This window comes from Anolis sagrei, chromosome 9 (genome assembly GCF_037176765.1).
Source record: "Anolis sagrei isolate rAnoSag1 chromosome 9, rAnoSag1.mat, whole genome shotgun sequence".
In the NCBI taxonomy this organism is placed as follows: Eukaryota; Metazoa; Chordata; class Lepidosauria; order Squamata; family Dactyloidae; genus Anolis; species Anolis sagrei.
This window is the reverse complement of record NC_090029.1, coordinates 25493238-25505672: the sequence shown is the minus strand read 5'-3', so window position 1 is coordinate 25505672 and position 12435 is coordinate 25493238. Positions and strand designations below refer to the sequence as shown.

General features: G+C 44.7%; 1 protein-coding gene across 14 annotated transcripts in view; it reads right to left on the bottom strand.

Moving 5' to 3' along the window:
• MEGF11 (multiple EGF like domains 11) overlaps nucleotides 1-12435 on the bottom strand; it is a 495422-nt gene that overhangs the window by 35206 nt on the left and 447781 nt on the right. For all 14 annotated transcript variants that reach the window (XM_060755350.2, XM_067471384.1, XM_060755353.2 and 11 more), the window contains exon 17: nucleotides 6515-6643. In XM_060755350.2, the coding sequence (XP_060611333.2) occupies nucleotides 6515-6643 (129 nt within the window). The remainder of the gene's footprint in view (nucleotides 1-6514; nucleotides 6644-12435) is intronic.

The window sequence follows — 12435 nt, the reverse complement described above, 5'->3', positions numbered from 1 at the left end:
TACTTAAGGCCATCTGTTCCAAGAAAACATAATCAAAGCCCTCCTGACAAAGAGCCATCCAGCCATAGATATAGATAGATATACATGAGACACACACATAGATATAGTATCATAGATTTGAAAGGGACCCCTAAAGAAGGACAATTATATGCTGCATGTTCCAGACTAGGCAAACCAGACAATCTCCACATCAACACTGACAAAGAAACAGCAACAGATACTGTTGACCCACAAGCAGAAAGAAATTACATATATTAGAAACCAACACTTTCTCATTACTTTATTTTCCAGATCATCAGACTGGGCCACAGCAACGCGTGGCAGGGGACGACTGGTAAATAAATAAAACAGAAAATGACTCTTTCAAACCAGGAACATATTTTTTTCAAATTTTGTTCCATAGTGTAATGAGACAGTTTGCAAAATGTGCTTTTTTGCATACAAATCCATGTATGCAAAATCCATACAAAGTTCCTTTGGCAGAGAAAAAGTGGGGAATACAAATCATGAGGAAGAGGATGTTGTTGACGTGTCCACACTGGCTTAGGGACTGTGAAAACTGTAATCCAAAAAGGTAATATTTCTAAATTTTGGTGAGCAAAACACTTCTGGAAATATCAAGGAAGTAGAGAAGCGGTTTCCCCAGGACAGCAGCTTGTTAAGATGTTTGGAACCGTCGCTTCCAAAGCAAAACCACCAACCCACCGTCGGCACACATCAAATCAAAATGAGCAGTCATTTCCCAATTACTTTCTAAATATAATGAACAGCCTGCAAAATTGACAGCCGTCCTGATTCGGGTGTTGAGCGACAGCCCTGGGAAGCGGCACAATGCAAGCAAAATTACAGCTGTCTGTTTTTATCCGATCCCTACTTTATCACCGGAGTTTTAATATATTTTACTGCAAAAGGCCTGTCGAATGCCTTCGTCGCGCGGTGAATATGAAGCAACGCTCCCGAACGACGGGGCCGGGGTTTCCCCGGGACGATCTGCCTCCAATTAAAGGTTCGTTTGGGAAATGCCAGTTTTTGGATCCACCAACGTCAATCTTCCTGCCGAAGCAATTCCAGAGAAGTCACGGCACGTCTTTCCAGACTTTAACAAGTAAATTACCTGTAATAGGAATATCTCATCTCTCTAATTTCCCCGCCATATGGGCCTTGCAAGCGCAGGGCTGTCGATGGCTGAATGATTTCTTAAGAGAAGTGTTGAAAAGGATGAAGAGAGACCTTCCTTTCAGGATAAGAACAGGTGCCGCTGGGTTTGCATTTCAAAATAAACACAACCAGGTAAGGCCCAAATAAGAAGCTGGTTATAGACAGAACAAGAGTGTGGATCTGCTTAAAATTTTGGTATTGGATTGACTGTTTCATCAGTTCTGCCTTCTACTTGTAGCTGATTTATGGTTATTTACATGTTTATTTCTTCATCTCTTTATTTACAGTATTTATATTCTGCCCAAGTCACCCCGCAGGGGACTCAGGGCGGATTACAGTGCACATATACATGGCAAACATTCAATGCTATAGACCAGGGGTGCTCAAACTTTTTAAACAGAAGGCTAGGTCACAGTCCCTCAAACTATTGGAGGGCCGGATTATAATTTGAAAAAAAACATGAATGAATTCCTATGCTCACTGCACATATCTTATTTGTAGTGCAAAAAGCACATAAAAACAATACAATAATTAAAATGAAGGACAATTTTAACAAATATAAATTTATTCGTATTTCAATGGGAAGTGTGGTCCTGGTTTTGGCTGATGAGATAGGATTATTGTTGTTGTGTGCTTTCAAGTCATTTCAGACTTAAGTTGACCCTGAGCAAGGGCCGGGTAAATGACCTTGGAGGGCCATATCTGGCCCTCGGGCCTTAGTTTGAGAACCCCTGCCATAGACACACAACATATATAGACAAACACAGGGGCAATTTAGATCATCAGAGAAGGCCCTGCTCTTGATCACGCCTGCTTCGCAAGCACGTTTGGCGGGGACGAGAGACAGGGCCTTCTCTGTGGCGGCCCCTTGGCGGTGGAACTCTCTGGCTAGGGATATTAGATCAGCCCCCTCCCTCCTGACCTTTCGAAAAAGAGTGAAAACTTGGCTCTGTGAGCAAGCATTCGGAACCTCGGGATAAACAGACAAACTTGAATCGGAAAATGACCCAGGAACGGCCAAGACGATGGAACGGTTGAGGATTTGAACGAGAGGACGTAGTTTTTAAAATGTTTATTATTCATTGTTTTATGTTTCTAAATGTATTGTAATGTTTCTTTTTTTTTATTTTTATCAATGTATGTATTTTATACAGGGCATCGAATTATGCCAACTTTGTATGCTGCCCTGAGTCGCCTTCGGGCTGATATGGGTGGGATACAAATAGTGTAAATAAATGTTGGAGGAAAATTCTGAGAGTGCCTTGGACTGCGAGAAGATCCAACCAGTCCATCCTCCAGGAAATAAAGCCCGACTGCTCATTGGAGGGAAGGATACTAGAGACAAAGTTGAAGTACTTTGGCCACATCATGAGGAGACAGCAAAGCCTAGAGAAGACAATTATGCTGGGGAAAGTGGAAGGCAAAAGGAAGAGGGGCCGACCAAGGGCAAGATAGATGGATGGCATCCTTGAAGTGACTGGACTGACTTTGAGGGAGCTGGGGGTGGTGACGGCCGACAGGGAGCTCTGCCGTGGGCTGGTCCATGAGGTCACGAAGAGTCGGAGATGACTGAATGAATGAACAACAACAAAGCTTTATGAGGGTATGCTTGAATTTCAGCCACCGGGGGAGCTGTCGCTTTATGGTCCACTTGTGACACCAAGTCCTTGATGGATGGAGTGCTTCCTCATTCTTTTGGCCACTGCTGGAGATTTTTATGGCATTGTAAATTAGTTAAATTAGCCTCCCTGAATAAGCGGTACCTAAATTTCCTACTTGACAGATGCAACTGTCTTTCAGGCTGCAAAGGTCGATAGCAAGCTAGACAAATGGTCGGGAATTTACTCCGACCTGGGCCGGCTTCAATCTCATGACCTTTCGGCCAGTGGTGACATTGGTGGATACAAGGAATAACATTCCTGGGACTTCTCCACAAGGGAATCATATTCCGCAAACAAGTGCCAAAACAAGGTACCAATGAGATTGTTGAGGAACGGTACTTGCACAACTGGGAGCTGCTCTGAAATAAGGGCAATATTTACATATCAATATTGCAGATCCAGATGTAGCCAACTAGAAGTGGAGTCAGAACAAAGATTACCCATCCTATTAAACATATGCTCTTTTCAATGACGAAATTCCTCCCGTAGTGTGCATTCAGCCAAGGTCCCTTCCCATGTTCATTAAAAGTTTCCTGCCTGCGGCTTCACTTTCTTTGATTGCTTCCTGTGGAGCGCAGCCAGGAAATCAGTGTTGACTAGACTCTCGATTCCTCCGATGAATCCCTTCTCGCTCGATTGGTCGCTCTTTTCCATTTCTGGTTTGGAGAGGAGGATGGTGTGATTATACTTTCCACTCTCTCTCCCTCTGGCTTTAATTTTTCTGCAGTGAAACCATCCAAGCCAATGTGCTTCCTAGTCATTTCTCACCTACGGCAACCCCAAAGCAAAACTTGAAAAGGTTTCTTCGGAACGGGCTGTCATTGTATCCCACTGAGTCGTCCAAAGTCAGGGATTTGAAGCCAGGGCTAATACTAAAGGATGTATTTCTTGAAGGGGATTTTTTTTTTTGCCACCATCACTTTCCTCTGAAGCAGAGAGAGTGAGACTTGCTCAGCAGCACCCAGTGGATTTCCACTGGGTAATTCCGCTCTCCTAATATCTTAGTCCAGGATACAACCACTAGTCCACATGCATCAACTCAAGGCCCACTGGCCAAATATGGCCCATTGTCATATGTTATCTGGTGTCACTGTAAGAAGGTACTCAACTGTGCCTGTGGCAGGGCTCAGGTTGCATTGCAGTAGATGGTTTGTGGTTTGCTATCCTCAACACTCGCATGTCATGGACTCCACTTTGAGGCCACATTTCTTAAGGTTGGCTCTGCATCTCGTGGTGCCAGAGCCCAGTCTGTTTGGTGCCTTCCATGTTGCCCAGTCTTCTGTGTCTCTCATCCAGACTCAGCCACTGATTGAGGCTCCAGGTTTTAGCCTGCCACTTTTGGACTCTTGCTTGCTGAGGTGTTCCTGCGAGTATCTCTGTACATCTTAGGAAGCGGTTTCTTGATTTAAGGCATTGGAATGCTGGCTGATATCTGAACAGAGGATGGGCCGAAGATGTCAATAACTTAGTCCTTTAATTGTAGGCTGCTACTTCCCAATGGATGTCAGGTGCTACAACACCTGCTAAACAGTATAGTCTCTCCAGTGGTGTGGTGCATAGACATCCTGTGATAATGCAGCATGTCTCATTAAGAGCCACATCCACTGTTTTAGCGTGGTGAGACGTATTCCACACTGGGCATGTATTCAGCTGCAGAGTAGCAAAGCACAAGGGCAGATGCCTTCACTGTCTCTGCTTGTGATCCCCAGGTTGTACCAGTCAGCTTTCGTATAATATTATTTCTAGCACCCACTTATTGCTTGATAATCAAGCAGTGCTTCTTGTAAGTCACAGCACGGTCCAGAATAACTCCTCCAGATGCTGGGCTGTAACTCCTGTATTCCTCATCACTAGACATCATAAGCAGAGCTGATGGGAATTTTGATACAGTCACACCTGTTCTGTTTAGTCAGGAGAGAGGGGTTTGAATTTAGATCCTGGTGTATAGGATGCCTGCCTTTAAAACATCCTTGAACCTCTCCCCAAAAGTTTAAGGATGTTTTAAGAGTCACCAGGGCTGTTGGACTGCAATTCCCATTGTCCCCAGTTAAGAGTGGTGAGATTCATCGTCTAATATCATTTGGAAAGCCACCAACTGGGTAAAAACTAAAGAGCACCGACGTTCATGTAAAAAAAAAAGTGATAATTGGCCCTCTGAATTCACGAATTCTCTCTTCATGGATTTAATAACAAAAACTCTGGAGTTTTGAAGGCAACCATGAGGCTGATGGGATCTTTGAAAGACTATGCTCAGTCAAATTAACACATTCACCATAACAGCACAGTTCCCATCTTTCCCAGAGGTCTCCAAACTATGGCCCGCGGGCCGGATGCAGCCCTCCAAGGCCCCTTCCCCATCAATTTGCACTAAACTTTAGACTGAGGGTTGCTCTAAGTCTGAAATGGCTTGAAAGCACACAACAACAATCCTAATACACTTGACTCACTCATCAGCCAAAAGCAGCCCCACCCTTCCCATTGAAATACTGGTAAGTTTATGCTGGTTATAATTGTTCTTCATTTTATATATTATTCCATGGTCAGTAAGAACTGACCATGGAACAACAGACTGGTTCAAGATTGGAAAAGGCGTACGGCAAGGTTGTATCCTCTCACCCAACCTTGTATGCAGACCACATCATGTGATGTGCGGGGCTTGACGAATGCAAGGCTGGGGTGAAAATTGCTGGAAGAAACATTAACAACCTTAGATATGCAGATGACACCACTTTGATGGCCAAAAGCGAGGAGGAGCTGAGAAGCCTTCTAATCAAGGTGAAGGAAGAAAGTGCAAAAGCTGGGTTGCAGTTAAACATTAAAAAAACCCCAAGAATATTGCAACAGGAATGATTGATAACTGGGAAATAGAGGGAGAAAACATGGAGGCAGTGACAGACTTTGTATTTCTAGGTGTAAAGATTACTGCAGATGCAGACTGCAGCCTGGAAATCAGGAGACACTTACTTCTTGGGAGGAGAGCAATGTCCAATCTCGACAAAATAGTGAAGAGTAGAGACATCGCACTGGCAACGAAGATCTGCACAGTTAAAGCAATGGTATTTCCCATAGTCACCTACGGATGTGAGAGCTGGACCTTAGGGAAGGCTGAGCGAAGGAAGATAGATGCTTTTGAACTGTGGTGCTGGAGGAAAGTTCTGAGAGTGCCTTGGACTGCGAGAAGATCCAACCAGTCCATACTGCAGGAAATAAAGTCTGACTGCTTATTGGAGGGAAGGAAAGTAGAGGCCAAGATGAAGTACTTTGGCCACATCATGAGAAGAAAGGAAAGCTTAGAGAAGACAATTATGCTGGGGAAAATGGAAGGAAAAAGGAAGAGGGGCCAACCAAGGGCAAGATGGATGGATGGTATCCTTGAAATGACTGGCTTGACTTTGAAGGAGCTGGGGGTGTGATGGCTGACAGGGAGTTCTGGCGTGGGCTGGTCCATGAGGTCACGAAGAGTCGGAAACGACTGAATGAATGAACAACAATATATATTGCGCTACAAATCAAACATATATATGTCCAGCCCTCCAACATTCTGGGGGACTGTGAACTGGACCTCGGTTAACAAGTTTGAGGAGCCCTGATCTATCCATTCAAGCAGCAGGAGGAAAAACAGATCAACCTTTCCGCATTAAAAGAACCAGACACAGCAATGCAAACGAAGAGGAAGAAGAGAGCTTTCTGCTTACTTTGGGAACAGTCTTTGCCGATCCAGCCGGGGAAACATTGGCAGGAGCCGTCGATCGGGTTACAGGTCCCGTTGTTGGTGCACACACATATCTCCACGCAGCCCTTCCCGTACCTTCCACTTGGACACACTGCAGGGAGAGAAAGGAACAAAGGATTGCCCAAAGTTGAGTCTCAGACACAGGGATTCATGGCTCAGCCTCCAGAAGCCAAAGCTTTGCAGCCATGTCTCCAAAAAAGATCTCACCTCCTGTTGTTTGGGCCTCCAACTCCCAGAAGCCCCTATGGACAGTTTGTTCAATGGTCAGGAATCCTGGGAGTTTGAAACCCAAACAACTGGAGAGCTGGAGTTTGAGAAGGCCTGGAGTTTTGGATTTTGAAATCATGATTCTCATTCCAGCCCTATGCAATTCCCTGGAAGCTCAAATGTGAATGTATGCCTCCCATCTGCAGCAGAACTGAGAGACATTACTCTTTATTAAGATGACAGTCACCAGAATCCAATCCACCAACCAGCTTGAGTCAGGGATTCTGGGAGTAGTTCTTAATGCAACCTTTCCAAGTTCGGATGCAGGGCCATCACTGTCATGTCTGAACACCTAACAACAACTCTAGCTGAACCAGGGCCACTGTCTCTTAAATAAGAGATACGTTGTTGTTGTTGTTGTTGTGTTTTCGAAAGCTTTCATGCCTGGAATCACTGAGTTACTGAGAGTTTTCTGGGCTGTATGAATGTTCCAGAATCATCTTCTCCTGACATTTTGCCGACATCTATGGTATTCATTCCCAGACGCTGTTGGAAACTATACAAGTGGAGACAATATATCTGTGGAATGCCCAGGGTAGGAGAAAGAGCTCTCATCCGCTTGAGGCAAGTGTGAATGCTGCAATTGACCACCTTGATTAGCATTGAATAGCCTTGTAGCTTCAAAGCCTGGCTGCTTTCTTCCTAGGGGAATCCTTTGTTGGGAGGTGTTAGCGCCCATCAGCCAGGTTTTGAAGCTTCAAGGCCATTCATGGCTAATCAAAGTGGCCAATTGCAACATTCACACTTTCCTCAAACAGATAAGAGCCCTTTCTCCCACTCTGGACATTATTCCACTAACAAATAAACCCCATTTTCCTAGTTTCCAACAGAGTTCATAACCTCTGAGGGTGCCTACCCTATTTGTGGGTGAAACGTCAGAAGAAAATGCTTCAGGAACATTGCTAGACAGCCCAGAAAACTCACAGCAACCCATTATTATTATTAATTACACAAAGTAGCATGATTTTTGTTCCTGGGTTATAAATGTCATTTTTTAATTGGTTCTATCATAAAAACATGGGAAAAGTATATTAAACTGCAAAAACTTTGTTGTTGCAGCAGGGACATCATCATACTATAACACATTTTGCTCTAGTTTTTCAACAAATATCACATCAAGTCTCAACCAATTCAACATAGTTTGTGCAACAAAAATGATGTCTCTGGAGTAGAACAACTACTTTCCAAGTAAGGACCGCACAATTAAATTGGAATAATACTTTCAAACCAGGAACAGAAAACTTTTCAAATTCTGTTACATAGTGTTATTACAGTTCCCACTGAGCATCGCTTACTCCAACGTTTCTCAACCTGGGGTTCGGGATCCATCATAGTTTGAGTCCATGGTGCTCTCTGGGTGTAGGTGAACTACAACTCCAAAACTTAAGGTCAATGCCCGCAAAACTCTTCCAGTATTTTCTGTTGGTAATGAGAGTTCTGTGCGCCAAGTTTGGTTCAATTCCATCATTGGTGGGGTTCAGAATGCTCTTTGATTGTAGGTTTACTATTAATCCCAACAACTACAGCTACCAAATGACAAAATCAATTTTTTGAATGATGGTCGCTCCTTGGGTTAGTAGGTATTTTGAGGCCAAATTTGGCTGCAATTAGTCCAGTGGTTTTTGAGTTATGTTAATCCCACAAATGACCATTACATTTTTTATATAGATACTGTGAATCTCCCAATTTTCAACACTTGACGTAAAGTAGAATTTGAAGGGGTGTTCTTCATCTTTTCATGGGATTTCCGTGTGCCAAGTTTGGTTTAATTCCATCGCTGGTGGAGTTCAGAATGCTCTTTGACTGTAGGTGAACTATAAATCCCAGCAACTACAACGGTAAAGAATGGATTTTTGAATGAATATAAAAGAGCAGAAGAAACAGGCCTGAAGGAAAATACAACATGGAGTTCTCGCAAGGCATGATATGGGTCGGACTTGGCAGTCGAAGTGAGTAGGCAGCAAAGCATAGCTGAACAAAAGGTAAAGGTAAAGGTTTTCCCCTGACATTAAGTCCAGTCATGTCTGACTCTGGGGTGTGGTACTCATCTCCATTTCTAAGCCGTAGAGCCAGCATTGTCTGTAGACACCTCCAAGGTCATGTGGCTGGCATGACTGCATGGAGCGCCGTTACCTTCCCGCCGGAGCGGTACTTATTGATCTACTCACATTTGCATGTTTTCGAACTGCTAGGTTGGCAGAAGCTAGGGCTGACAGCGGAAGCTCACGCCGCTCCCCGGAATCGAACCTGCGACCTTTCGATCAACAAACTCAGCAGCTCAGTGCTTTAATCCACTGCGCCACCGGGGGCTCTGACAATAAGGTCTGCAACCAAGCATGTAAGGAGTGTGCAGGTGTACCCCATAAGTCATGTGGCCTGGAATGTGGATGTCCTGAGCTTGAAAAGAACAAGAACTTGAAAGGGACAGAATATTGTGTCCATTTCTTGGCACCAAAATTCAAGAGAGATATTGACAAGCTAGAATGTGTCTAGAGGAGGGCGACTAAAATGATCAAGGGTCTGGAGAACAAGCCCTGTGAGGAGCGGCTTAAGGAGCTGGACATGTTTAGCCTGAAGAAGAGAAGGCTGAGAGGAGATATGATAGCCATGTATAAATATGTGGGAGGAAGTCACAGGGAGGAGAGAGCAAGTGTGTTTTCTGCTGCCCTGGAGACTAGGACGCGGAACAATGGCTTCAAACTACAAGAGAGGAGATTCCATCTGAACATGAGGAAGAACTTCCTGGCTGTGAGAGCCGTTCAGCAGTGGAACTTTCTGCCCCGGAGTGTTGTGGAGGCTCCTTCTTTGGAAGCTTTTAAACAGAGGCTGGATGGCCATCTGTTAGGGGTGATTTGAATGCAATTTTCCTGCTTCTTGGCAGAATGGGGTTGGACTGGATGGCCCATGAAATCTCTTCCAACTGTTTCATTCTATGATTCTATGATTTGATTCTATGAGAACAGCCTGATTATTAAAAAGAAGAAAAATTGATTTTTGCCTATAAATACAGGGGACCCCAAGAACATGCACACTTCCTGATCTGCGGCAACGGAGTGTCCGCACCTCCTTGGAAAAGACTGATATCTTCACTGGATATGATTATGTGGTAATTGTATTTCAATAAATGTTACATGGATAGTATTAAAACCAAATTTGGTCTCTAAAGTGTCTCATTGGTCTAAACCGCCTTACTATTCCTTGAACACACAAAAGAATAGGAACCTCTTTGGGTTCATAACACAACTCCCAAATAACATAATCAACCCCCCCCCCCCCATCAGTATTCAAATTTGGGTGTATTGGGTATTTGTGCCAAATTGGTCCAGTGAATGAAAATACATCCTGAATATCAGATATTTATTTATTTATTTACTTTGCTTATATACCACTGTTCTCAGCCCGGGGGCAACTCACAGCGGTGTACAACATAGAAAGAACAAAATTCAAAAATTCAAGACATAATATAAAATCCACATCCAGCATTAGACAAAAACATCATCATCAAAAACATCATCATTACTACGAAAGCCATTCCACATCGTCTCATCGTCCAAACCACAATCCAGTATCATTTCCGTTGTTCCAATCCTATAGTCATTACCAATCATTGCACTTCTTGTTCGAACGCCTTCTTGAACAACCAAGTCTTTAATTTCCTGCGGAATATCATCAGGGACGGGGCCAGTCTGATGTCCACGGGAAGGGTGTTCCACAGCCGAGGAGCCACCACCGAGAAGGCCCTATCTCTCATCCCTGCCAGCCGTGCCTGTGAAGCAGGCGGGATCGAGAGCAGGGCCTCCCCGGAAGATCTCAAAGTCCTGGTGGGCTCGTAGGTCAAGATGCGGTCGGACAGGTATCTTGGGCCGGAACCGTTTAGGGCTTTATAGGCCAACGCCAGCACCTTGAATTGAGCCCGGTAGCAAATCGGCAGCCAGTGGAGCTGGCACAGCAAGGGGGTTGTATGCTCCCTGCGTCCCACTCCTGTTAGTATCATGGCTGCCGCACGTTGGACCAATTGAAGCTTCCGGGCCGTCTTCAAGGGCAACCCCACGTAGAGAGTGTTGCAGTAGTCTAAACGGGATGTAACCAGAGCGTGGACTACTGTGGCCAAGTCAGACTTCCTAAGGTATGGGCGCAGCTGGCGCACAAGCCTAAGCTGTGCAAATGTTCCCCTGGTCACCGCCGAGACCTGGGGCTCCAGGCTCAGCGATGAGTCCGGGATCACACCCAAGCTGCGAACCTGCGTCTTCAAGGGGAGTGCGACCCCATCCAACACAGGCTGTAACCCTATGCCCTGTTCGGCCTTACAACTGACCAGGAGTACCTCTGTCTTGTCTGGATTCAATTTCAATTTGTTCGCCCTCATCCAGACTGTTACAGCGGCCAGGCACCGATTCAGGACCTCGACAGCCTCCTTAGTAGCAGGTGGAAAGATATTTACATTATGATTCATAACAGTAGAAAAATTACAGTTCTGAAGTAGCAATGAAAATATTGTTATGGTTGGGGGTCACCACAACACGAGGGACCATACTGAGGAGTCATGGCATTAGGAAGGTTGGGAACCACTGGCTTACTCCATAAAACTGGGAGGACAGGGGAAATGTTCTTTCATTCCAAAGGACTGCAGAGATCTCGAGGGAATGGAAAGGAATGCTCCCACGTAGGCAACAGGAGTATCTTTCACTTCTCAGAAGATTATATAGAAAACCTTTAACATTCTAACAGATGGAAGCCGAAAAAACGTAGTCGCGGTTTCCGTCTCCACCATGAAGGAATTGTTCAATCGCAGGGACTGTATTGGATGCTGGCTTCTCTTCTAGGCGAAGACAGGCGCCTGATTCACCCAACTCCCTCCCCACAAAGACCAGATACAGACCATTCATTCATTCCATCTTCACAAAGAAAGCAACACAAATGCAGTCAGGCTCATATCACTTGTAAATAGTAGCAATCTTTTCTTCTTTTTTTTTTAAAGGAGGGGGGATTGCACATCCTCTCTATGCATTATTTTGTATTTGTAGCATTTTGACAATGCGCCGTTTCCGCCTTCACAGAAGATGACCTCAATCTGTTCCCAAAACAATTCAATCCGAGATTGAAATCTGGGAATCATTTACTCTTAGACAATGCGCCGGTCCCAAGCCTGACAATGACAGGATGGCGAGAATCGGCTGGAGACAATCGTACACACAGTCGAGCAACACAACTTATCTCTCCCAAAGCTGATAACGTTGACTTTGAAGCCAAACGCTAAACTGAAGGCATTCTCTCCTGAAAGGAGGCAGAAAAAGTATGACTTGAGGAGAGGTGCTTGAGGACAGGAAGGAAAGAAGGCAAACACCAGAAGCCATCTGTTCACCTGTCTTTCCTTACGGATGGTCCCATTGTTGCGACATCTTTGCAAAGCTACAAAACACAATTCGGGAAAGAGATAGTTCCCATCAAAAGTACTTCCCCAGTAAACTGATTCAGGGAGGTGATTGACATGCCCAAAAGGCACTTGTGTTGGAGCTCTTATCAGCCTCTGAGGTTAAGGAAAGCTGGCAAAGAAGGCAAGCAGATATCCAATTGTCCAAACCAAGCCCTATCCGCAGTGTGTATGAAAATACATGG